The following is a 23119-nucleotide window of genomic DNA, read 5'->3' on the forward strand; positions in this document are numbered from 1 at the left end:
CATTTAGGAACTCTTAATTTGAAGAGCTCGTTGGACAAAAACACTTGCTGGCTGTGTCTCAACAACGCAGCAGCTCAATATACAGACAGCATTTTTCACACGCCCCCGTCGTTTCTGAGCGCGCGGCGCACTCGTTCTGGCACGCGCACTGCGTTCGGAATGTGACGCGTCTTCTTCGTCTCGAGTTCACGTAGCGAGAGTGAAAATACGCAACGTCTGCTGAGCGCGTCAGTGACTAGAGATGTGAAGCCTGTAAAAAGAGGACAACTGAACACTGTGTGAGATAAACACCGTCGTCCATCTGCCTGTAGGTAAACACCAACTCTTTAGCAGTTTTCGACACTTTTTGCCAATTGTTTCTGACATTTATATGGGATCAGGTAGTTGCCCAGCGGGGCTGTAATGTGAAACAGGAAGTAGCTTATATTTTATTTTTCTTTAACGAAGGTTGTTTATCGCTACTTTGCGACATAACGGGAGAGTAAAAAACAGCATTGATTTAGTAAATGCATTAATTGGTCTTTGCCGACGTGATCGGTCAGTTTTTGTAAATCTAAGACCACATCCTCTGAGACTTGCCGACCACGGCCATTACAGCAGTACAGCACCTTATATTAATAACAGTGATGTAAAAGCATTGTTTTACATTAGAGGACTTTTTGATGGACCCTAAAGTAAGATAGGCTCTTCACGAGGGACTCCCTAAATTTATAACAACACTCGTGCGAATAAGGTATGCTGCTGTACAAAATGTCGTTATACTAAAAAATGAAATAAAATACTGAGCTATAAATATTACAAAATACAACTTGTTTGCAAAATTAAATATTTAGATGTTTTATTGTCTGTGTCAACTGTTGAAATATTAGGTGCAAAGTATTAACTTAGGTTGGGCATATTAATACATATTACCATTTAGTCATTTAGCAAACTTTTATCCAAAGTGATTTAAAATGATCAAATATTTTTTCAAAGCAGTCGTGACAGAAAACACACTGTAAACCAGTATTCTGCATTTGCGTCACTAAAAAGGAGAGATGAACTTGGACCGAATGTTTGTTTTTTTCCTCAAACTATAAGCACATTTCATTTGTATTTGAAGAGTAATTTTTACTACGTTATCACGTTTTTAGTTAGTTTTAGTGTGTTAGTTGGCTTTTTATTGGAACTTAATTAAAAGAAAAGCTCAACTGTGGTTTGATTGGGCCTAGTTGAAAAGCACAATGAAAAACAAGATTTTTAAAAATTGTTAAAAATGTTATCTGTTTTTGCAAATAAAGTCTTCGTTTCTTATTAGCATTCAAAGGGCTGTTACAATAAAATAAATAGTAAATAAAAAAATGAATAAGGATTAAATAAAATAATAATTAATCTCACGATTCTTGTGTCTTAGAACGATATAGTAATACAATCAAATTTGTCAAATGTGTTGGAAATAATGTTTAAATATTTAGATATTTCATGTAAACAAATGATATTTTTAGTTCTTATTATTTATACAATATATATTATGTTAATTATATTTTACTATATCTAATCGTTGGTGTCATCTTGACTTTTGCAAAATTTTAGATTTTGTGCAAAAGTGCAAGAAAATCTAGAAAGAAAATGCCCCTAGTATTGCTTTGCGTGTCATAGACTACAGTACTAGAGAATAACGGTCAAGTATGGGTGTAAAAGGGTGTAAGGGTGTTTCCCAGAAAGACTGTTAATGTGCCATCACATAAACCCTCAACTCTTGGTTGATCAGAGATGTTAGTAGACCCCCTGAAATTCTCCCCAGCGCTCTAAAATATTAGTGATTAATTTGCATCAGCGGCTTTAAAGCTCATGTTGTATATTCAGCCGCCCTATTTTCAGATGTTTCACTTCAACATCTTTTCCAGCTGAGTCTTTGTTATCTAACGCATTCTTCAATCGGCAGTGCCAACTACACAGAAGCAGATGACAAATGTGGGTATTTATCGAGAGTCTGTCGTGACACCTGCATCTGTGCAGTTATGAATGCAGTTTACATAACCTAATGCAAGAGCAATGCAAAACTGTTTCCCATTTAAAAATAGAGTATATCGCTCCCTACTCAGAAAATATGCCTCTGCTTCGTTATGCAGCCTATTAGTGGGCCCTGTGTGCAAATGATATTTTAGACAAAATATTATGTTTTTGCTCAGTTTCACAAACTAAATAGTCACACCGATGCTGCAACACGCAACAGTATTTCATTACCGAATGAATATGTATTATTGAATAAATTAGGTGAGTCAGTGATTCAACGACACATTAGTCAACACTTTCATTTGCTTTGTGCCTAAAAGAATCATGTGCTAGAACAAATCGGTTTGGTTAAATGACTCCCTCGTTAAGCCTAATTTTTTACGTTTTACACATTTTAAGTATTTTGTTTTTTAAAACATTATTAAATAAATTGTCCCTTAATGGAAAGGTTCGTTTCTGGTAACCGGTGCATAGAATAGATTGAATATATTTTGTTGTTGCAATTTTCTTTTTGCTTTTTGAGCAAACATAAATATGTAACATTTTTCCATTTAATTACAGAAAGCACCCACTTTAGTTTTGTCAGGCACATTTACAACAAAGATTAAAAGACTAATTACTTTCACCTCAAATGCTAATTAGTTGCAATTTTAGTTTTTAATAAAAAAAAAATGGCAGCTATCCTAGGGTTTTCTCAGTAAGAATTTTTTGCTCATTTAAAATACAGTAAAATTTGATATGCTCACTTATTCTTTTATCTTGTTTAATGTGTGCAAGGCAGAATAAGTGTGTTGTGTTACACGTAACATTATTTCAACCAAATATCGACATTTTATTCTTTAATACTTTAAAAATAGACCCTTTTTCTTATGCGGATATCTCAACATTTTTGAGTCATATGCAAACCTTCAGGAATCAGATAACCGGCCAATGTACCAGCAAAAAAAACAAACAAGCATGTTTGAGCATTTCTGTATTTGTGTTTGTACAGGGAACAGGTGTGTGTGTGTCCGTTTGCATCTCGTTTTTACGTAGAAGGAATTAATCATGTATATGACTCAGTAATCACAAGTGATGATACTCATCTTTCTGTCTTTTTATTTAATTTTTTTTTGTTATACCCTCATTGGGGTGTCAGCTCCCAATGACTGAAATCCTAAAATAACCCCTGCAGTTGACTGACCCAAACTTAAGTTCAAAATAAGTTCAGGAGTTAATTTAGTCAACTCAGAGATCACAATGGAAACACACAGACAGAATGCCGAATCTGAGCGTCACCATGGAAACAGACGTTTAGAAGACGCGTGCCATAGCTAACTCGCTTTAAGGCAACTTTCCAAGGTTAGCAAGAAAATGCAATGCTGCGATCAGGGAAGAAGACCAGAGGCCTTCTTATCGTGTATGTCAATAGAGGAGACTCTGCACTACGCGAAAACGGCTTCTTCAGCATATTTGCCATTAAATATTTGATTTATTTATTTACACACAAATGTCACAGGCAATTTTGTGACGGGTAGAATTTGATTCGTGGCACTTCTCATTCATTTCTATGGTATTTCTAAACATTGATTGACTGTTGCTGTGTGGTCAAGGCCGTATTGTGATTGGTTGTGAAGGCATACATGCTTCTTATCGCATGTGGCTGTGTACGTTTTTATTGCATATCGCCACCTACTGCTACTGTGTTTTTTTTAAAGTCAACATGAAAGCAAAATGCACTTTACTCTTGTTTTTTAATAGAAGTATCAATTTCCGACAAAATGAAGTACCACTTTACTTTTTTTTTCGTCACAATACCGAAGAAAAGTTTTTAGTGTCATCATGCAAAGGTTATTACTCTATTTTGGTAACAAAAATAGTTCTAAATAAATACAAGTGCATTTCCCAGTAACACGCACCTCACTCATTAATTGATTTGCTATCACCTAAGGGTTGTTTTAGGTTAATGTTTTAAAAGTAGCATTATGTTTTCCCATTATATTTCTATTTTTAACAATTTGTGTTTTGTACAATAAAGATAAGTTAAAATAAATAATTATATTACATTTTTAATCTGTATTTTACTGCAATCGTGGATATTTCAGAGGAAGTGCTCATATGGTTTTAGTTTAGATTCAGTCTCAAAGCACTAGTCTTGACTACAACACTTTTAAAAAAATTGTTAAAAACATTTTTTTATATATATAATTTTTTTTTTTTTGTATATATATATTTTTTTAAATACATTGTTTGGTGCTAGATAGATAAATGTAAAAATTATTGATTTAAAATGGTCTGTGTTTTTATTCTAGAAATACTTAGAAATACATACATAGAAAAGTTCTGATTGTCAAATAATATAATAAATAATACACTTTTTTAAATGCAGATCCAAAATGGTTGAAATGAGAAAATGTTTGTGAGGGTAAAATAAAATGAACACTGTTTGATGTTATAAAACTGCTTTGTGATTAAGAAAATCTAACTAGGCCTTTATGATATTAAGCACAAGATGAGTTGTCACACCCGTTGTGGACTCATCAAAATAGCATGTATGTGCTGAATACCTCTGGAGCAAATCACATTTAGAAAACAAGTTGCTATGGCTACTTAAATAGCCTGAGAATTCTCATTATCTTGGAAGCGAAAGTTGAAATGATCTTTTTATGCTTACTTGGGTTGCTTACCTTGCTTAACCTGCTTACCCCCTTGCTTAATTACGGGGGTACCCTTCTCTTAAAAGCAAAGATGGTAAGGTTGTGTTTGAAGACTAAAGAACTGTTCACAAATTTTTTTTATTGCCTGTATTAAATAATAATTCATAAAAATGTTAGAAATTCAATTAATGTATATACTGACTTGCATCTTATAAAGAGTCTGTTCATAATAGATATTTTCGTTGTCAAATATTTTTTACTAGGGATGCATCATATTTTAAAAAAGAAATTTTTGGGCTTTATTTTCATCTGATTTTAATGAAATTTGCCCGCATGCACACTACATTGTAATCATTCACGTAAATGTAATTTGTGCATAACGAACACATAAAAACAAACCAAGAAGTGAACAGCCATTGGTGTACTGGCTCACAAGTACGAGCTAGTTTCTCACTCTCGCTGAAGTTGAATGTATGTTGATTGTATCGTTTGGATTGTAGCTATGCAGTTGTTCCCTATTCATTTCACAAGGCAGTTATTGTTTTCATTGAAGACCATTGAAGTGTAGTTTCAACACAATTTAAAAACAAAGTTGCTGCTGTTCATTTCAGATGGTTACAGTTATTGTTTTCAACAGCCAAAAGCTGGTTTGTCCTGTTAAATATCAAAATAAACCTCTTGTTTGTTGCTTAATGTGAAAAAAAAAATCGGTATCGGAATTGGACAGTTTGCTTGTAAAAAAAATTGGCAATTATAGTTAACAATTATGTTCAGTGCGTCACTTGATGGTTACAAAATATGATGTTGTCAGTGTGATTAAATGTAAACTTTTGTTAGAAATGGTCATTTTTCAAAATTATATGAAACTAATACAAAGAGTACATTTGTAAGATATGTAAGTGTTTTAAACCAGACATTCTACACTTTTTTTTGTTCATATACGCTCTTGACCCAGGTGCTGAACTCCATGTATAATGTCTCGACGAGGACGTTCAAAAAAATCCAAAGCTCACGCATTCACAGGACAGTGTGAGGGTCCAGGGGTCCATGTGTTTCTCTTCTGGACCAAAGAGGGAGAGCGCCGCCTGACTTACAAGGAGGGAGAGGTGACTGCTGAAGATCTGACCATCTTCGCAGCAAAGACTGTGGGTAGGTGTGGGTAGGGTGGGCGCCAGTAAAAGCTTCCTTTTTTTCTTTTTTCTTTTTTTTCTCAGCCATATAAAATGTTTTCTGCCTTCCTCAGGGATCACTCCAGTCTGCCATGCCTTGTTTGCGCTGTATGACCCAGCTTCTTCATGTTGGTACAGTCCAAATCACAAATTTAATGCTGAAGACCGCTCTGGCCTTCTGCTGCATTTCCGCATGAGGTAAATATATTGGGTGCACACGTAGAGATATGTGCAGTCATATGCATCGTTCTTGAATGGTGTTAAACATCAATAAACCTTATTGCTTCATAGATTTTACTTCCGTAACTGGCACGGATTAAGTGAAAAGGAACCGGTAGTGACACGGTATGCATTACGGACTGGAACAGGGGCAGAGTCGGTGAAGTCTCCTTTGCTGGAGATGACCTCTCTGGAATACCTCTTTGCTCAGGTGATTTTTACAATCTCTAAAAATAACTTTGTCTTTGTGAGGGTCCAAAATAATTAAGAATGCAGTTTGTTATGCCTTGCAGCTTGATAAAACAACCCACGCAGATAAAGAGTGATGATCAGAGTTGTTGTTAAATTCACCATGCAATTCAAATCTAAATGTATGTTATAGTTCTAATTGCGAATGAGTTATCCTTGTTTAGAGTACATCACTTTTGTTTTATTACAACTTAAGCAATAAACCTTAGCTATGCGACTCTGGCATCAGAAAGATATGCAGAGCAGCAGGTTGGACACACACAGCCAGGGAGAGCACAGTGTTTGACAGACTTGCCCTCTTTTTACTTTTATCTTTAGTGACGTTTTATCTTCTGATGTTAAGAATTAACATTTCGTTACTGTAAGTGGACCATAAGCACTAAAAATAATCTATGAGCTTCAAAAAATGTTCTTTTTCTTGCTTTTTGCCACTTTTTTGTGTGTGTGTGTGTGTGTGTGTGTGTGTGTGCCACGTTTGACAGAAAATCTTTTTAGATCGGATATTGGATGATAAATTGTATTTTGCTGTTTTTACGTACTAAGCACTGTCCAAAGAATTCTTCAAATTGTCAAAGTCTTTTAAGTTGTTTTTTTTGTTGATTCTCTTCCCAGGCGAAATACGATTTTGTGAATGACTTGACATGTTTGGACGCAGTGAGGGGAGAGGAAGAGATCAGTCGCTTTAAGAATGAATGTCTAGGCATGGCTGTGCTTCACCTCTCTTACACAGCACTACAGAGTGGCTCTTCTCTACAGGATGTGGCCAAGCAGACCAGGTGCGGGCTTCAGCTTTCTTTACTGTTCAGAGAAAGATTTGAAACAAAGCTGTTTAAATAGGAAGTTAATTAAAAGATATGTTATTAAAGTATGGTATAATTTATAAAAAAAAATGTTTGACCCTCTCTTATTTGCTACCGTGTCTTGTTGAATCTCGAATTATTAATCTCATTGTATATGACGTACAATGGAAAATACATTGAAATACAGTGCGTACTAAACAAGGTTCACACACTTTTATAGCAATACACAACCTCAGATTCCAGGTTTTCAAATAGTTGTCTCAGACAAATCCTGTCCTATCTAAAAATAAATCTTTGTTTAATCTGTATGAAATGCAGTGTGACAGGTGCTACACACGTTAAAAAGCTATTGCTGATTTGTAAAAGTGGGTGGTCACGTTTCAAAATATAATTCACTAGATGTTAGCAAGCTGTGGTAGTATAGAATGAGACCTTTTTCTAAAACGGCATACTTTTTCTTTTTTACTAAAGAGAATGTATTTATCTTAAATGGATTTTATTTTCCTTACAGTGTGACCCTCTTTAAATAAGTTCCAGAATATAAAAGAGCTCGGTTAGGCAGCTGTATATAAACCTCTGCAATATATGAGTGCTTATTTTAATGGAACACTTTAAAATCTAAAATTTTCAATAATGATGATCGTCATTGCAGCGTTGAGAATGGTTCCCTCAAGCATATTAACATCTCTGCGCTCTATCCTTCAGCTTTCTCCATTGCATCCCTCAATCCTTTTCCCGACAAATTGCCCGGGATAACCTCCTGACGAGGTTCCGTATTCGGCGCGTGTTCACAAACTTTGTGAAAACGTTCCAGCAGCACACGGTGGGAACGGGAAAACTTGGAGCGCAAGAGGTCATGTACAAGTATATATCCACACTGGAGCGGCTGGCACCAAATTTTGGCGTCGAGACCTTCCCTGTGTTCAATCTTGACTTGAGAGCTGATGGAGATGGAAGTGGGTCATACCTCAACGCCTCCCGAACACAAGCTCCCTCTGAGGAAGCTATGAACGGTGAAGCTACTTATGAGATCAGAGTGTCTGGCTCAGCTGGCATATGCTGGAGGAAGACAATGGGTCAGTGGGTAAGTTGATGAAGTGCATATTTAATCTTCACCTTCGCTAATAGAACTGTGCTCTTAGGCTGAGTCTATCGTCAGCCTTACATTCTTCCCATTTTACAGGGAAATGACTATATTCCTAGTCAGAACGGAGAAGCACAGCCTCCCGATGAACAGGAAATGGACAGCTGGAGCAGCTTCTGCGACTTCCCTGAGATCTCTCTTATTGCCATCCAGGGTATAAACGTCTGCATCAGTCGCCAAGACAACATGGCAATGGTAATCGATCTGGTAAAGCTTTGGTTTCCATCTTTTGTGTTCGTATTGTATGTGACCCACCTATGTATTTGTGCACCAGAATATGCGTTTGGGTTCCAGTCTTCAGGCTCGCTCTCTGGTTTCACTGCTGGATGGATATTTCCGCCTCACAACCGACGCACATCATTATCTTTGTCACGAAGTGGCTCCCCCCAGAGTGGTTCTCAGCGAGACCAATGACCTGCACGGTCCCATACTGTACGCCGCTAGCATTTCCACATGTAGACGTGTGATCTTCCACCCTTTTTTTTGATGTATTCGATCTTTGCTTTGCTCCTAGGGATGAGTTTGTGTTACAAAAACTAAAGAAGGAAGCAGAGGAGGGAACGTTTATTGTGCGCTGGAGTGTATTGGATTACCATCGCATAATCCTTGCATCTCTTAGTCGGACAAAGGTAATGCTCTAATTACGGGTTTTATTATTAATTTTTACAATTTGTTTAGTGGTATTAAAGAAGACTTGCAGGGTTAACCTTACACTAGTTCTCAACACTAAATGCAAGATTATAAGAATTAAATTTTAAGGCACAGCCACCACAAACTTTAGCACCTTTTTTTTTACTTTGGGATTTTGTTTAGCACATATTTATCACTCTGTCTGGTGACAGGCTATAATCTAAAACTCTGCAAATTACAAATAAATAAATATTCAGATGTAACCACCTTTTGTAACCATTTTCAAAAGTAACTGTAATTTAATTACATATTTTTTGCAGTAACTGTTACTGATTGTAGTAACGTTTAAGGTTACTTTTTAATTTTTTTTATTTTTTTTTTTTTATATTTGTCATCCTTTCTTATCAAAATGGATTACCTTGATGCAGATTTTTTTTTTTTCGTTTGCCGTCTTAATGACGTTACAGAGACAGCGTGTAAATGTGATTGACAACATGAGGTCATATTTATTTTTTAATGTGCAAAGCTTTTTGACTCGGTATGCAAGTCTGTGATAAAAATACATATCGGCATTACATGTAGCTAGTTACATTTAACAAGTATTATTAGTGATGCATAATAATTATACATGTGAAAGAATTTAACTGATAGGCAAACTTGCCTTGGCTTGACTTAATTAGGTAGCAACTGTGTGTTTACAATTAATCTTCAGTGAAATAGACAAGCTTGTTTGTGAAAATCCTGCCAATTATTAACGGCACACAGTGCAAAAGATTGATATGTGGCAACCACTAACCGATGTTTACTGAAAGATGAATAATCTCAATCAATCACATGGTGTTTACATGTTATGTGCTCAAAAAACACCAGAAGCGGCGAGAAAAATGGTTGTCACCTGTTGAGTGAAATGGCCTTGGCTCATCCCACGTCTTTTGTGCTACATACTTAAACAATATGAAATTGTGTGGAAATTCTGATTGATTCTGATTCTGACAGGATGGAGAAAATCCTATATACAAGCAGTTCAGAATTACACAGAAGGGCTCCATGTTCAAACTGGAAGGCTGGGATCAGGAGTTCTCCAGCATAAAGGAGCTCACCAGTAGCTTAAAGGCCTTCGTGCTGAAGTCTGGAGAAGACAGCTTCACTTTGAAGAAGTGCTGCCTGCCCAGACTAGGAGGTGAGTGTGTATTTCTGCTTGGCAGGCTATACAATCAAACCTCTGAGTCATCCTGGAGTGCATCTCTGATTAGGAGAAATTCCACAGAAGTACATGATTCTTATCACTTAGTGAGTCATCCTGTTAACTGTTTTTTATGGTTGTCTTGCAGAGCTATCAAACCTTCTCATAATGAGAAAGGGTGCCAACAGTAGCATTAAAACGGTCTCTGAAGCCCTAAACCTAAGCCAGCTGCGGTTCCATCAAATTAAGGACAAGGATATTACAAAAGTATGTGATCATATGCAATTATTCACCTTTTTTATCTTCTTCAGCTTAGCACTACAGTACAAAACCATTGATAAGAGGCTTTTCATGCATTCCACCTTAGAGTAGTTGTAATTATAGAATGAAAGCAGACAACACTTTTCTAGATATCAAAATTGTAGTTTTTTTGTATTTCAAATGGAGTGTTTCTTTAACTTTGGGCACTTTTGACCTTGATAATGAACAAAATAAACATTAAAATGGTGTGTAATTTTTTTTTCCCTATATATAGTAATCATGTTTTTTTTTTATTAACTAGTAATTTTAATAAATTAGTAAACAACTTTAAAATAACTTATTTTATACTGCTGTCAAACAATTAATCACGATTAATTGCATCCAAAATATTTTGTTTACATAATATGTGTGTGTGTATTGTGTTTATGTATTGTGTGTGTGTGTATATATGTATATATATAAACAAATGCATGTATATATTTAAGAAAAAAGTTGTTTATGTATTAAATATATTTAGATATAACAAAGATGAATATCTTAATGTATATATGTGTAAATATTGTTAACATACTGTATCAGTGTGTATTTGTATATTCAGAATAAATATACACAGTAAATACACATATTATGTTGACAAAAATGTAATATTGCGATCATTTGGCAGCACTGTTATTTTTATTTTCTGGCTTTGGCTCACATTGTCTTCAAGAATATTTTTTTGATGTGATCATGACAAAACTCTTTTTGACATTATTTGATGGATGCAGGAGCAGCACTTGGGACGAGGGACCAGGACTAATATTTATTCAGGCTGGCTGAAGGTTCACGGCTCACTAGAGGAAGAAGACGACGAGTCTAATAACAATCACCGCAATGTGAAAGGCATCCGAGTTGTCCTTAAAATTCTGGACCAGAGCCACAAGGATATAGCACTAGTAAGAGTCATCTGATGATCATTTGTAAGCAACAGTAAAAGCCACAGATGATATCTCATTGATTGTGTTCATCTCTAGGCATTCTTTGAGACGGCTAGTCTAATGAATCAGGTGTCACACTGTCATCTGGTCTTTGTTCATGGAGTTTCAGTCAAGGGATCTGAGAGTGAGTGCTGTGCCTTTTTCGACTTCCACTTTAAAGGCTGCAAGTGTCATCAGAGCTTTCAAAGTTTTGTTTTTGTTGCCTTTTTGTGCAAACTGTACTTTTTACCATCCGCCAAACACGCCATGCGCCTGTTGACTGTACTTTTGTTATGTGCGCAGACATTATGGTGGAGGAGTTTGTGGAGTTCGGCCCATTAGACGTGTTCCTGCACAGAGAAAAGGCGCGTGTCACTCCTCAGTGGAAGTTCACTGTGGCTAAACAGCTTGCCAGCGCTCTTTGCTATCTTGTGAGTTATTAATGCAATATGGGGTTTTTAAAATAGAACAGCTTACATCAGTAATCACCGAGATCATTTACATCATTCTGTGAAAAAATAATTTAAAAGTTTTAAAGTTGCATTTTATTTTAAGGTGTTTTTGTTACAGTGTAATTATACACTTAAGTATTGAGTAATATTAATTAACTACATTTACTTACTATATAGTTAGGGTTATGTTTACGGTATGGCTTAGTGTTACTTGCATGTAGTTAATTATTTATTGTTATTACAATAGTAAATACAAGTAACATGCGCAACAAAGGCACCTTAAATATTTTTTAAATAATTTAGTTAAAGTGGTATTAGAAGAACAATTATTATTATTATTTTAATAATGTGAAAAAATATAACACTGCTGTATGCAATTATGATTGTTGCAATATTTTTAATGAAATGAAGTAATCGTTAAATGGCATGGAATTCATAATGCAATATTCATTATTATTACTTCTTTCTTTTTAAAGTGTTTTTTTTATAAGATTGACCCATTCATAACCTTGTTCTTCACAGGAGACAAAGCGTTTGGTCCATGGAAATGTCTGTGGCAAGAATATTCTGGTGGTCAGGAAGGGTTTGGAGGAGGGCACGTCCCCGTTTGTGAAGCTTAGTGACCCTGGCATTTCTCTGTCGGCTCTGTCTCGTGGAGGTAACCGAGAATGGTGTTGTTATTCACACGTGCAGCAGAGACGAGTACATCCTGTACCCCTCTATCTGTGTCATTTCTCTAGTTACCTCAGTCCGCTTGTCACTACTGTTTACTTCATCAGATTCTCTCATGGTTCACAGAACAGGAAGCTACGAACCAACCACTTCCTTATGGTGATGCACACTTCCTTTAGTCAAGCACATTTATTAATGTCAGGATGATTATATTTACAGCAGTGAAGCAGCTGTCCAGAATGTGACAGAAACCCTAATTATATTAATAATTTTAAGCATGTTGTTTGTCAGACAGATACCTCAAACCACTTTGTTTTTGAGAAGAGATGTCGACCTAATTAGTGATAAACAGGGGCATCATGCATTCATTATTTTTAAAGGGGGAACAAGTTGAAGTGCTCATGTGACATACAGTAGCCACAAGAGCACTTTGTTTTTTTTGTTTTTTATTTTTTCCTTTTTTTAAAGCATTCCTAAACACATTAACTACTATATCATGAAATATCTTGATTGTGACTTTTATAAATTATGTTGATCTATTGTGGGTGATGGCCAAAGTAACCTAATAATGCAATCTAACTATGCACAAAAACCTGTCTGTTTAATTAATTTGATTTGAATTAATAGATTTGGGTGACATGCCATAACGTATTTATTATGTGACTGACTTTAGCCTATATTTAATGTGAATTTAACATTGGAAGGTAATGTGAATAAAAAACACTGCAAGTTAATAATAACGCTTTCATTGTACAGAAAGAGAGCAATATACAATTTCAGAGAACATTCGGACTGACGGTCTAGTTAAAGCACTCTCAAAAACGATGAGTTACTAAATGTAATCCCGGGTTCTTTGATAACAGAGGTGTTTCACTTTGGGAATCTAACACTGCGTCTGTTTGACAGACAGGTCAACCTGTGACTAGGCTCCGCCCCACCTATATGAGTCAGTTCAACCCCTGCCAACCGCGTTGTAGCGAGATTTCTTTCTGCACTCGTGCAAGGAGGGATGTGCTGGTGAAACACCTCACTCTTGTTATCAAAGAACCCGGGTTTATGTTAAGTAACTCATCGTTCTTTTTCTAACTTCGCTCAGTGTTTCACTATGGGAGATAAAGACCACTCCTGGATTGCAACCATACCCAAAACAATAAGGAAGGCTCAGACACATCCAGTCTATAGAAGCACACAGAAGTATGTGACGTAGCCCAACTCGCAGCTGAAGAAATCTCTTGGACAGAAACTCCAATAAGTAAGGCCCAGGATGTAGCCATCCCCCAGGTGGAGTGGGCTCTCAAGCACTTAGGTGGCTGAAAGCCCTTGTAAATATAGGCTAAAGATATTGCCTCCATGATCCAATGAGACTGCCGTTGACGAGACAGCAGCTTACCTTTTCTGAGAAGTAGACCATGACACAAACTGCTGGTCAGGATTCCTATACATACGTACGTATGAAGTGCCCGTACCACACAAATGGCACTTTTCGATGGCATTGTGCAGTTTGATACTATTCACTTTTGGCAGGGTTTTCCCTCACTGTAACGACATGAAGATAATCCTGCGCACTCTAAAGCGGTACTAAACTAAAGCGGCCATGTTGATTTAGTGAATTCAACCTCTTCGCCTCTGAAGAAGAGAACGAAGGAAGGTAAATGCTTCCAGTTCAGTAGCTAGTCACCTATATGCAGAGTCAACGACTTTATGCACAAAAGCTGGGTTTCGGGCGAAAGGAAGCCTTTGTGAGCCCTTGAGCAAACTGCAAACAAAACGGGCTCACACACTTAGCCATTAATAAAGGCAAAATCAGCACTGTTTTAAGAGTCACTTAAGACCAATTTGCTTCAATGGCTCAAAAGGGTATTGAGAAAGGACTTCTAGAACAATGGATAAATCCCATAAAGGAACCATCTGTCTAGACACTGGATGAACATGGCGTGCCCCTTTCATAAAATGACTTATCAAGAGGTTTTGACCTGCCGATTTCTCATCAAAACCTACATGACAAGCTGAAATAGCTGCTAAATATACCTTAACAGAGAAGCCTTCCCTTTCTCTAAAAGATCTTGAAGAAAGCGCAAAATATCCCCTACTGAGCACTGAAAGGGGATAATATGAGTCTGTTCACACCGTCTTTGAAAAGCCCTATTCGGACGGGACTAGTTTTACAGGGAGTCGTTAGAGAAAATTTTGTTTCGCAGAAGTGCTTGGTGATTTTAATCCTGTCCGAGTCTGCCATGTCTGTGTTTTACTCTCACAACCTCTGTGATAATTTCAGAGCAAATTGCCTACTGTTTTTCAGCAAACCTATTGATCCTCTGAGAATCCCGTCTGAATGCAATTTCTGTGATATTATTTTTCACAAGATGTTTCCTTGTGTGTTTAGGCCAACGCAAATTTCCTAGATGCTCTTACCGCACGCATGTTTGATATATTTCGATATAGAAATAAAAAATATACATATAACAATAATAAAATGCAGAGCCAGATCACGTAAACTGTCAAGACTGGCTATTGTAATATCAGTATCAAGTAAGATTACTCGCGTTCATTTCTGCACTCAATTACATAATGTAATGACATATACTTTTATCAAAATTAAACATGGGTTTACTAAAAATAAAAAAAACAATAGTTAAATTAAAGTAATCACACATTAATGTGGTTTTGCTGTACTAGACATTTACCTTTACAGTGGTGGTGGGTGGATGAGTCTGGATGAGGGTGGTAAATTTCTTTTTTCTGTAGATCCTTGTGTGGAGGGAGGGGCCACAGAAGGTGAAACAGCAGTTGAATTGTCTGTACCACCTTATGCCTGGATGGCCGTCATGGAGCTATCAGTATTAATGACAGACTCTGTTCCATCTACTCCGGCTAGAGTAGGGGGAATTAAGCTCAGAGGAGGTAATGCGTAAAGAGGGACATCTGACCATGGGTGGGCTAAAGCATCCACACCGAGTGGTGCATTTTCGTCTGCTAGAGAGAAAAACAGAGGACACTGAGCATTTTCTTGTGAGGCGAAGAGGTCTACAGCTGCCTGACCGTACCTCTGCCATATCTGACCCACCACCTGGGGATGGAGTTTCCACTCTCCATATAGGGTGTTTCCCCTGGATGATAAATCTGCTCGTCTATTTAAAATCTTTGGAATGTGAGTCACCTTGAGGGATAAAAGCCTCCACACAATCAGCTGATGTAGTTGGGGTGATCATGTGCCTCCCTGTCGATTGATGTTAGCAACCACTGTGGAATTGTTGGTCTTTACTAACACATGCTCCCCTCTGTTGATGCTTAGAAAATGTTTCAGTGCTAACCACACTGCTAGCAACTCTAAATAATATATGTGTTTGTGAATCAGGCCACACACTCAAAAATTTAAATTGCTGCCTATTATAGTGGCCATCATTTTGAAGCTCCATAAATTGGATGTATCAAGCATTGCGTCATAAAAGTAACATATAAGTCTATAGGCGGGGGGTTTTTACATGTGAAGCAGAGAAGGGGGGGGGGTTACCTTTTGATGGCTTCCATCATGTCCACGCAGCTCAAACTAGCTTGCATTAGATGGTCTGCCACTAAAGAAGACTGTGCTAACTCCAGAAAGACATGGGTCCTGCTTGTTAGCCACTGCCACTCTCAACCTTCTTTTAAGGAATTTCAACCGGCAGTGAGCACATTTATGGATCCAGCAGCAACTTTTGAGCGTGTTTCGTACCCATACAAACGATGCACGTGTTGTAAGGGCCCCTGTCTGAGATGGTAGCGCCTCATAAGGATGGACACAGGCAGGATGTAGCCTCCTTGATCTTTGACTCATTCACTTTGGTGGGGGTGAAGGGCAGACGACATAATAGCTAAGAAGTGGGTGCACCTAAGGTTTTTTTTTACATTTCTGTCCAATTAATGGATGACCTTAGCTATTAAGTGGTTTGGTTTACAATTTCTGGTGCACTTGCAGAAAAGGCAGTGTGAAAAAGAACCACACCAAACCAAAAAAAAATTGTATTTGGTCCAAGTCAGCTAGCGGTGTTTCCTGATGTGAATACACCCCAAGACTCATCACAACGTGTTTTAGGTTATTTAAACCTTCTGAGAGCTCGCCTTAACGTCTGAAGCCCTAGTTGACTTAACGCCACCTACCGCAGTAATTTTATACGCCTTGACTCTGTTCTGATGTAGAAGTCAACTCAACACAATCCACTACAACTGACTTTGTTCAACAGACAGGAATTCATTGAAATCCGTCATTGAACACAGTTTAGTGAAATCAGCCCAGTCACCCACTGGAAGAAAGCATGAATGAGGTAGGCAGACTGACTGATATACTGTAGGTAAGGCGGATCCTGGTCACGGGTGTCATAGGAACTTCCAAAAGCGATTTCCATAGTAAAACACCCAGCGAAGCTAGAAAAGAAACTCCCATCAAAATCACTGAAATCATTTACACTGTGAAAGTAGTATCTAGCATTTACACTATTAAATTAGTATCTGCATTCAAAATCCATTTGGCTCAAAAATCTTGAATGGGCGTGACACCTCTAATGATAAATCAACCGCCTAGGGTCTGCATGTCAACATTTTGTCAGAAAATGACAAAGTTTCATATGTTTGTATTTTATGCACAGAGCGCGTGGAGCGCATCCCGTGGATCGCTCCGGAGTGTATAGCCGACGGGGCCCGTATAGGAAGTGCAGCAGACCAGTGGAGCTTCGGGGCGACTCTGTTGGAAATCTGCAACAATGGAGATCTTCCTGTCAGCGGGAGCACACTGCCCGAGGTATGCTTTCCTCCAGCTGTGTACTGACACCACATATTCATACCGCTTCTCATGAGCTTTCCTCCTTCTACAGAAAGAGCGATTCTATGAGACGCAGAGTCGCTTGGCTGTGCCGTCCTCTCAGGAGCTGGCGAGCTTTATCAGCATGTGTCTGACCTACGACCCAGCTGCACGGCCCTCTTTCCGGACCATTCTGCGAGAGCTAACAGAGATTCAGATTAAAAGTGAGTGTTTGAAGGCAGTGCAAACAGTGTTGTGTTATCGGTATTAAGGTACAATTATGGTGTCAGATGTTAATGTGATTTTTAAAATGAAAAACTTCTGTCATCATTTACTAATTCTCATGTTATTCCTAACCTCAAAAGAAGAGAAAATGTCTTCTTTTGTCCATAAAATGAACATTAATAGGGCCTAATGTTGTTTGGCCACCAATGTTCTACAGAATATATATTTTTTGTTATATAGAAGCAAGTCATATTGGTTTTAACATGAAGGTGAGTAAATGATGATTTTTTTTATAAAAGCAAAACTGAAGATGAATTTGTGATTGCTGTCTTATTAGCTCCACAGTAAGCAATTACAAGCATTTCCCTATGCTTGAACAGAAGCTGCGAGGCCATTTAATGCAATTAGAAACAGTCTCTAATGTGAGCAAATAGAGAAGCTACTGCTTCTGTTAATAAAGAATGTTGTCAGTCTATCAGAAATGCAAAACACCAGTTTCTGGTGTTAAAACGGCAAAATAAGTGTTTCTATTTAGCAAAAATGTGATTTGTTTTAGGATCTCTGTTGGGCATCTGCACATCATACCAGTAATTGTAAAATCAACACATTTGTTTGCAGCAGAATTTTAATAATGTCTTATACAGTCATATTTACAAATTAAATGAAAGGCGTGTACAATATTTTAATGTTGTTAAAACTTAATAAAAAGAAGAACGTGATTTGTTTCATAATATATTTATAACATTTAAATTTTCTCAAAATTGTGTCAGTATTCCAAACAAAATTACTTAAAATAGACATTTCTGATGTTCACACTATTTTTGGATTAAGCCAGGAATTTTCTTTTTTATTCCATTGCTATTAATACCCATTTTTAGTCAAATTTAGTCAAATTTTTAGTCAAAACTTTGTCAAATAATCTGTATCAGCTGGGATTTTTAACTAATTTTTTTTTTTGTAACACAGTTTTTTACAAAGCTATTTTTATCCTTTGTACTACATTAGCATTTTTTTGTCTTTGAACATTTATGTTAAAAAGTGTAAACCATGTTATTGAATTATTCATATATTTACATTCCGTAGTATTTAAATGGCAATCCAAGTTACTTAAAGTATTACAGTGTTAATACCAAAAACAAATTGTTTGTGACTTCAGAAATTGATATGTTATTGTCCTCTTCAATAAGATCCAGACATTTCATCCGAATGCGAGTCGCTCCCAGACAGAGACCCCAGTATTTTTTACAAACGTTACCTGAAGAAGATCAGAGATCTGGGAGAGGTCAGTTTACGGTTTCTGCTCAATAATTTGTTCAGGTCGAATCAGTTCATATTTCAGTTTCATATGATACTCTGTGACTTGCTTTCAGGGACATTTTGGGAAAGTGATGCTGTACGTCTATGACCCTGGCAATGATGGAACGGGAGAGTATGTGGCTGTGAAGGCCTTGAAACAAGAAAGTGGAAGTAACCTCCATGATTCCTGGATGAAGGAGATCGAGATACTCAGATCACTTTACCACAACAATATTGTCAAATACAAGGGGTGCTGTACTGAACTGGGTAAGCAAAGACAATAGCTTGTAGCACACATTTAATAATAGTGTGATATGTATCGCCATCAGCTGTTTTCAAGTAAAGCGGCAGTTAACACACATAGCCGTATATCACTGACAAACTACTCCAATGAATCACCTGCGAAACTGAACGCAACATTGAGTAGCTTGTCAGTGATTTACGGCACTGTGTACTGGCTTTAATCTTAGCTTATGTTATCATTAGCTTTCTATATTCGAGTGTATGGCTAAAAGACACCTGTAATTTAGAAAAAACTCATTTATAACTAATGTGAAATAGAAATGCTCGTTTGAAACAAAAACAAAGCACAAATCAAATAAATAAACAGACAGCTCTGGTCTAAGGCAGTGAAATTAGAAATTGTAGTGTTGACATTAGTGAATTAATCGCATCCAAAAATAAAAGTTTTTGTTTATGTATGTGTGTGTATATATTTATATAATTTATATTATATATACATATATTTAATATACAAATATAAAATTTTCTTGTATATATTTTCAATATATACGGGCATGTGTATGCATTTATATATGCATAATTATACACAATATACATACATGTATTATGTAAACAAAAATTTTTATTTTGAAATGCGATTAACTGTGATTCGTCATTTCACAGAACTAGTTGAGATACTATTATTTTTAATTTTTTTGTTCTTTTTTCAAATTATTATTTTTTTAAATAAGATTTTTCTTTCTTTTTAAAGGTGTACAGATTTTGTTCTTTTTTTTTTTATTATACTAGATCAAGTTAAATCAAATGAAATTAAAGTATGCTTTTTTTTGGCCACTACCTAAAATTAAATATGTTTCGAAGTGTAATATGCTAATGTTGCAGATAAATGTCAACCACTTTTAGCATATGTAGGTTTCACATTCTAGGAATATGGACCCAAATTTAAATGTTAAGCAAATTAATGTGTGACCCAACTAACAAAACTTAATATATTACAGGCCGTCAATAATTCTCCCCTTGAGTAACAACTCCACCTCCACCGAATTTATAAATATCACCTGCCTCCAACTGAAAATAGCAAGCAGTAAATCATTGTTTCCCAGGCTACGTCCCACCCCACTTCCTGTTTCTATAAGAAATGTTCCAGAAACTCACGCATTTGACGGCCGCACTCCTGGTGTATTATATGCGTTGTTTGGTTTTAGGAGGACAGGTGGTTCAGTTAATCATGGAGTATCTACCACTGGGAAGCCTCAGAGAGTACCTGCCCAAACATCGGCTGGGAATTGCGCAGTGTCTCTTGTTTGCGCAGCAGATCTGTATGGTGAGGAACTCACACCCTTCAAATCGTACTGCAGCCAGTAAAGTAAAACTGCTAATCCTCACTCTGCTGTCCCATCTGTACTGCTGCGCTCGTAGGGCATGGACTATCTGCACTTGAAACGCTACGTCCACCGGGATTTAGCTGCACGGAATGTTTTGGTGGAGAATGAAGGTGTGGTTAAGATCGGTGACTTCGGCTTGACGAAGTACATTCCCGAAGGAGAGGTCTACTATCGTGTTCGTGAGGACGGAGACAGCCCTGTGTTCTGGTAAGCTGTAATAGGGTGGAGACGGGTAATGTTCTCTAATGTTGATAACATCGTGGAGAGTGCTTTTATCCAAACAACACGATCTGTTAATGGATTTATGGACTTCATTAGATTTGATGTGGTGTCACTTAGTGAAAGCGTAAGTACGTTTGATATTGATCGACAATTACAGAATAATCTTGCAGAAAACAAAATTATTTAGTAAGATAAAAGATGTTTGTAGCTTTTACATTTATCTTTGGACTTGTTTGTCTTATAAATATTCAGTTCATCTCTGGGTTTAAAACGAACAGCAGTTACTCCAAAACTTTTTTGCTTTTTAGGTATGCCATTGAGTGCCTGAAGGAGAGCAAGTTTTCCTTCGCGTCTGATGTTTGGTCCTTTGCAGTAACCCTCTATGAGATTTTAACCCACTGCAACCATCGCCAAAGCCCCCCTTCGGTACGTCTCTCACTTTGATAGTTTTGCACCATTTTGTAATGTTTTCATCCCTAATGGTTGCATTCTGTATTGTTTCAGTTTTGCACATAAAGAGAGACTAGCGTAACTCCGAATGACTTTGTTTTCCATAGAAATTCTTTGAGATGATGGGATTGGTCCAAGGTCAAATGACTGTGGTTAAACTTATTAGCCTCCTGGAGAAAAATGAGAGATTGCCATGTCCTCGAGACTGTCCTCGTGAGGTACAGTGTTACTAATCGGCAGAAATATTCAAGAAATAAAAAAAAATACAGTGCAAGTATTCTTACACAGTGGTTTGCACAACCCGTGAATCCTCATTGCAGGTCTATTTACTGATGGAGCAGTGCTGGGATTTCTACCCCGCGCAGCGTCCATCGTTCAGTTCCCTGGCTGAGTCTCTGAAGGACATCCTGCAAACCTACAAACAGCAACCGTCTGTGCAGCTCGCTCAGCTCAACCATTGCTGACCTGCTCTTTCTCTTCCTGTGCCATTCTCACAGCCTGTAACCATAGCACTGAGCCTGACCACACTTAGCTCATTGGGCTATTTTTTTTTTTTTTTAGAAAAGAGGATGTTTTTTTTTTATGTTCATTTGAGGGAACCCACATACTGTACCACTCTTTCTACCAAAACTGTGCTAGACCCAGGGTTTTACAAATTCTTAGAACTGTTCGCCACTTTCAGTCACTTGCGAAGTGAAAGACAACTTAACTTATTGTTACTCCATAGCCACCAGCTCCAGCACAGGTCCTCTGTCGGTGGAAAAAAAGTTAACTGTGTCATTAAGTGCTCTTTAAAGTGACCGTATGTACGTTTTCACCTTGTCAATCAATCAATCAATCAATCGTTTTTATTTATATAGCGCTTTTAACAACACAGGTTGCATCAAAGCATTGTAATAATCAGTCTCAAAATCATTGTGGTGGTACACTGACTTCTAAGAAGGCGAATGACTTTCCCACACTGTGACTCTTCTGGGAGTAAAATAACTGCCAAAGCGGTGACTTGCTTTACAGCAGAAACAATGTATACACGTATACAGCTGTCCACTGTAAAAACTACAGTGGATTCCTCACTTTACTTTAGGGGTCGCAAAAATATGCAGAACTACATATGGTTGCTTTAAGTCAAGTGTCTTGCTTTTGAAACCATAATAACCAAAGAATGCATGGTTGTGGATTATTCATTCATTATTTCATTCCAAATGTAACATATTATTGTGTAAATACTCTCAGGTGTGTTTAGTTGCTTACAAGTTTACATCCTCGGTCTGCACACATACACATACACATACACATACACATACACATACACATACACATACACATACACACACACACACACACACATATAACATAACATAACATAACATCGGGAGTAGGCAAAGACTGTGACAGGCTAATGACCTTAATTATAAGAATTGAGATGTTTACAGTATGTTATAAATGCCGCTTTGAATGTTGTTCTTTTTATTTATATTTTCTCTTTTCAAAAAAAGTGCAATTCTTCCCACATTTTATTTGTATGGACGTACTTCTTTTGTTCCTTTTGTACAACTTCCTGTGTGAAATGCTTTTGTCTTAATGTTCCACTGAATGTATCTATAAAACTCTTTAATAAATGTAATTATTTTAAGTGTATACCGAAATACAATCTTTTGAAAGGCATTGTGTTATTTAAAAATGGATCCTTTTGGGTTTCCATTCATTGCGAAACAAAGTCAGCGTGAAATAATGAACCCTGTCTATTTATCTGATTGATCTTTAGGTGAATGCATCCATGTATATCTTTTTTTGACCTATAATAAAATAACATAACTCAATTTTCCAGTGACCGATTTCTCTGTAAGATTTTTTTTTTTTTTTTAAATCTAGTGGGAATCACTGACTTCTGTTATGTTGATCTGGCAACCAACCTTCATTTGTATGCCTTTTAAAACCTTTAAAACACTGGGATCTTAATATAAATCAAACCCTGAGCAAGAGCCCATAGCAAGCACGTACATATTGTAAAGTGTATGTTTAGGACAAAGTGATATCTTTAAACTTGCATCCTTATTCAAATATGTTATCAAGTATTTTAATATAAAAAAATGTGTGTGTGTGTGTGTGTGTGTGTGTGTGTGAAAACAACAAAATAAGATAAATGGGGACCATAAAA

At 36.9% G+C, this 23119-nt stretch overlaps 1 protein-coding gene across 2 annotated transcripts; it reads left to right on the top strand.

The window, feature by feature from the left end:
* The first annotated feature begins 153 nt into the window (after positions 1-153).
* tyk2 (tyrosine kinase 2) lies at positions 154-22781 on the top strand. Of its 2 annotated transcripts, none has more exons than XM_043234071.1 (24): positions 154-307; positions 5587-5780; positions 5875-5998; positions 6092-6230; positions 6881-7044; positions 7774-8152; positions 8252-8407; positions 8487-8644; positions 8727-8841; positions 9839-10022; positions 10174-10292; positions 11054-11221; positions 11300-11387; positions 11546-11673; positions 12217-12352; positions 16989-17140; positions 17214-17364; positions 18553-18647; positions 18736-18928; positions 20110-20228; positions 20324-20496; positions 20820-20937; positions 21069-21179; positions 21282-22781. In XM_043234071.1, exons 2-24 carry the CDS (start codon positions 5606-5608, stop codon positions 21423-21425), a joined length of 3489 nt encoding a protein of 1162 aa, XP_043090006.1. In that variant the 5' UTR covers positions 154-307; positions 5587-5605; the 3' UTR covers positions 21426-22781. The 2 variants fall into 2 exon arrangements, with proteins under 2 accessions (XP_043090006.1, XP_043090008.1); XM_043234073.1 differs by having other exon boundaries at positions 165-311.
* Positions 22782-23119: the final 338 nt, after the last annotated feature.

Source organism: Puntigrus tetrazona, chromosome 3 (assembly GCF_018831695.1).
Source record: "Puntigrus tetrazona isolate hp1 chromosome 3, ASM1883169v1, whole genome shotgun sequence".
Taxonomy (NCBI): Eukaryota; Metazoa; Chordata; class Actinopteri; order Cypriniformes; family Cyprinidae; genus Puntigrus; species Puntigrus tetrazona.

Coding starts and splice junctions, on each gene's coding strand:
- tyk2 (XM_043234071.1), top strand. CDS start 5,606: ATGTCTCGACGAGGACGTTCAAAAAAATCCAAAGCTCACGCATTCACA. Junction 5,781..5,874: donor CTTCGCAGCAAAGACTGTGG/GTAGGTGTGGGT, acceptor TGCCTTCCTCAG/GGATCACTCCAGTCTGCCAT. Junction 8,153..8,251: donor GGAAGACAATGGGTCAGTGG/GTAAGTTGATGA, acceptor CCCATTTTACAG/GGAAATGACTATATTCCTAG.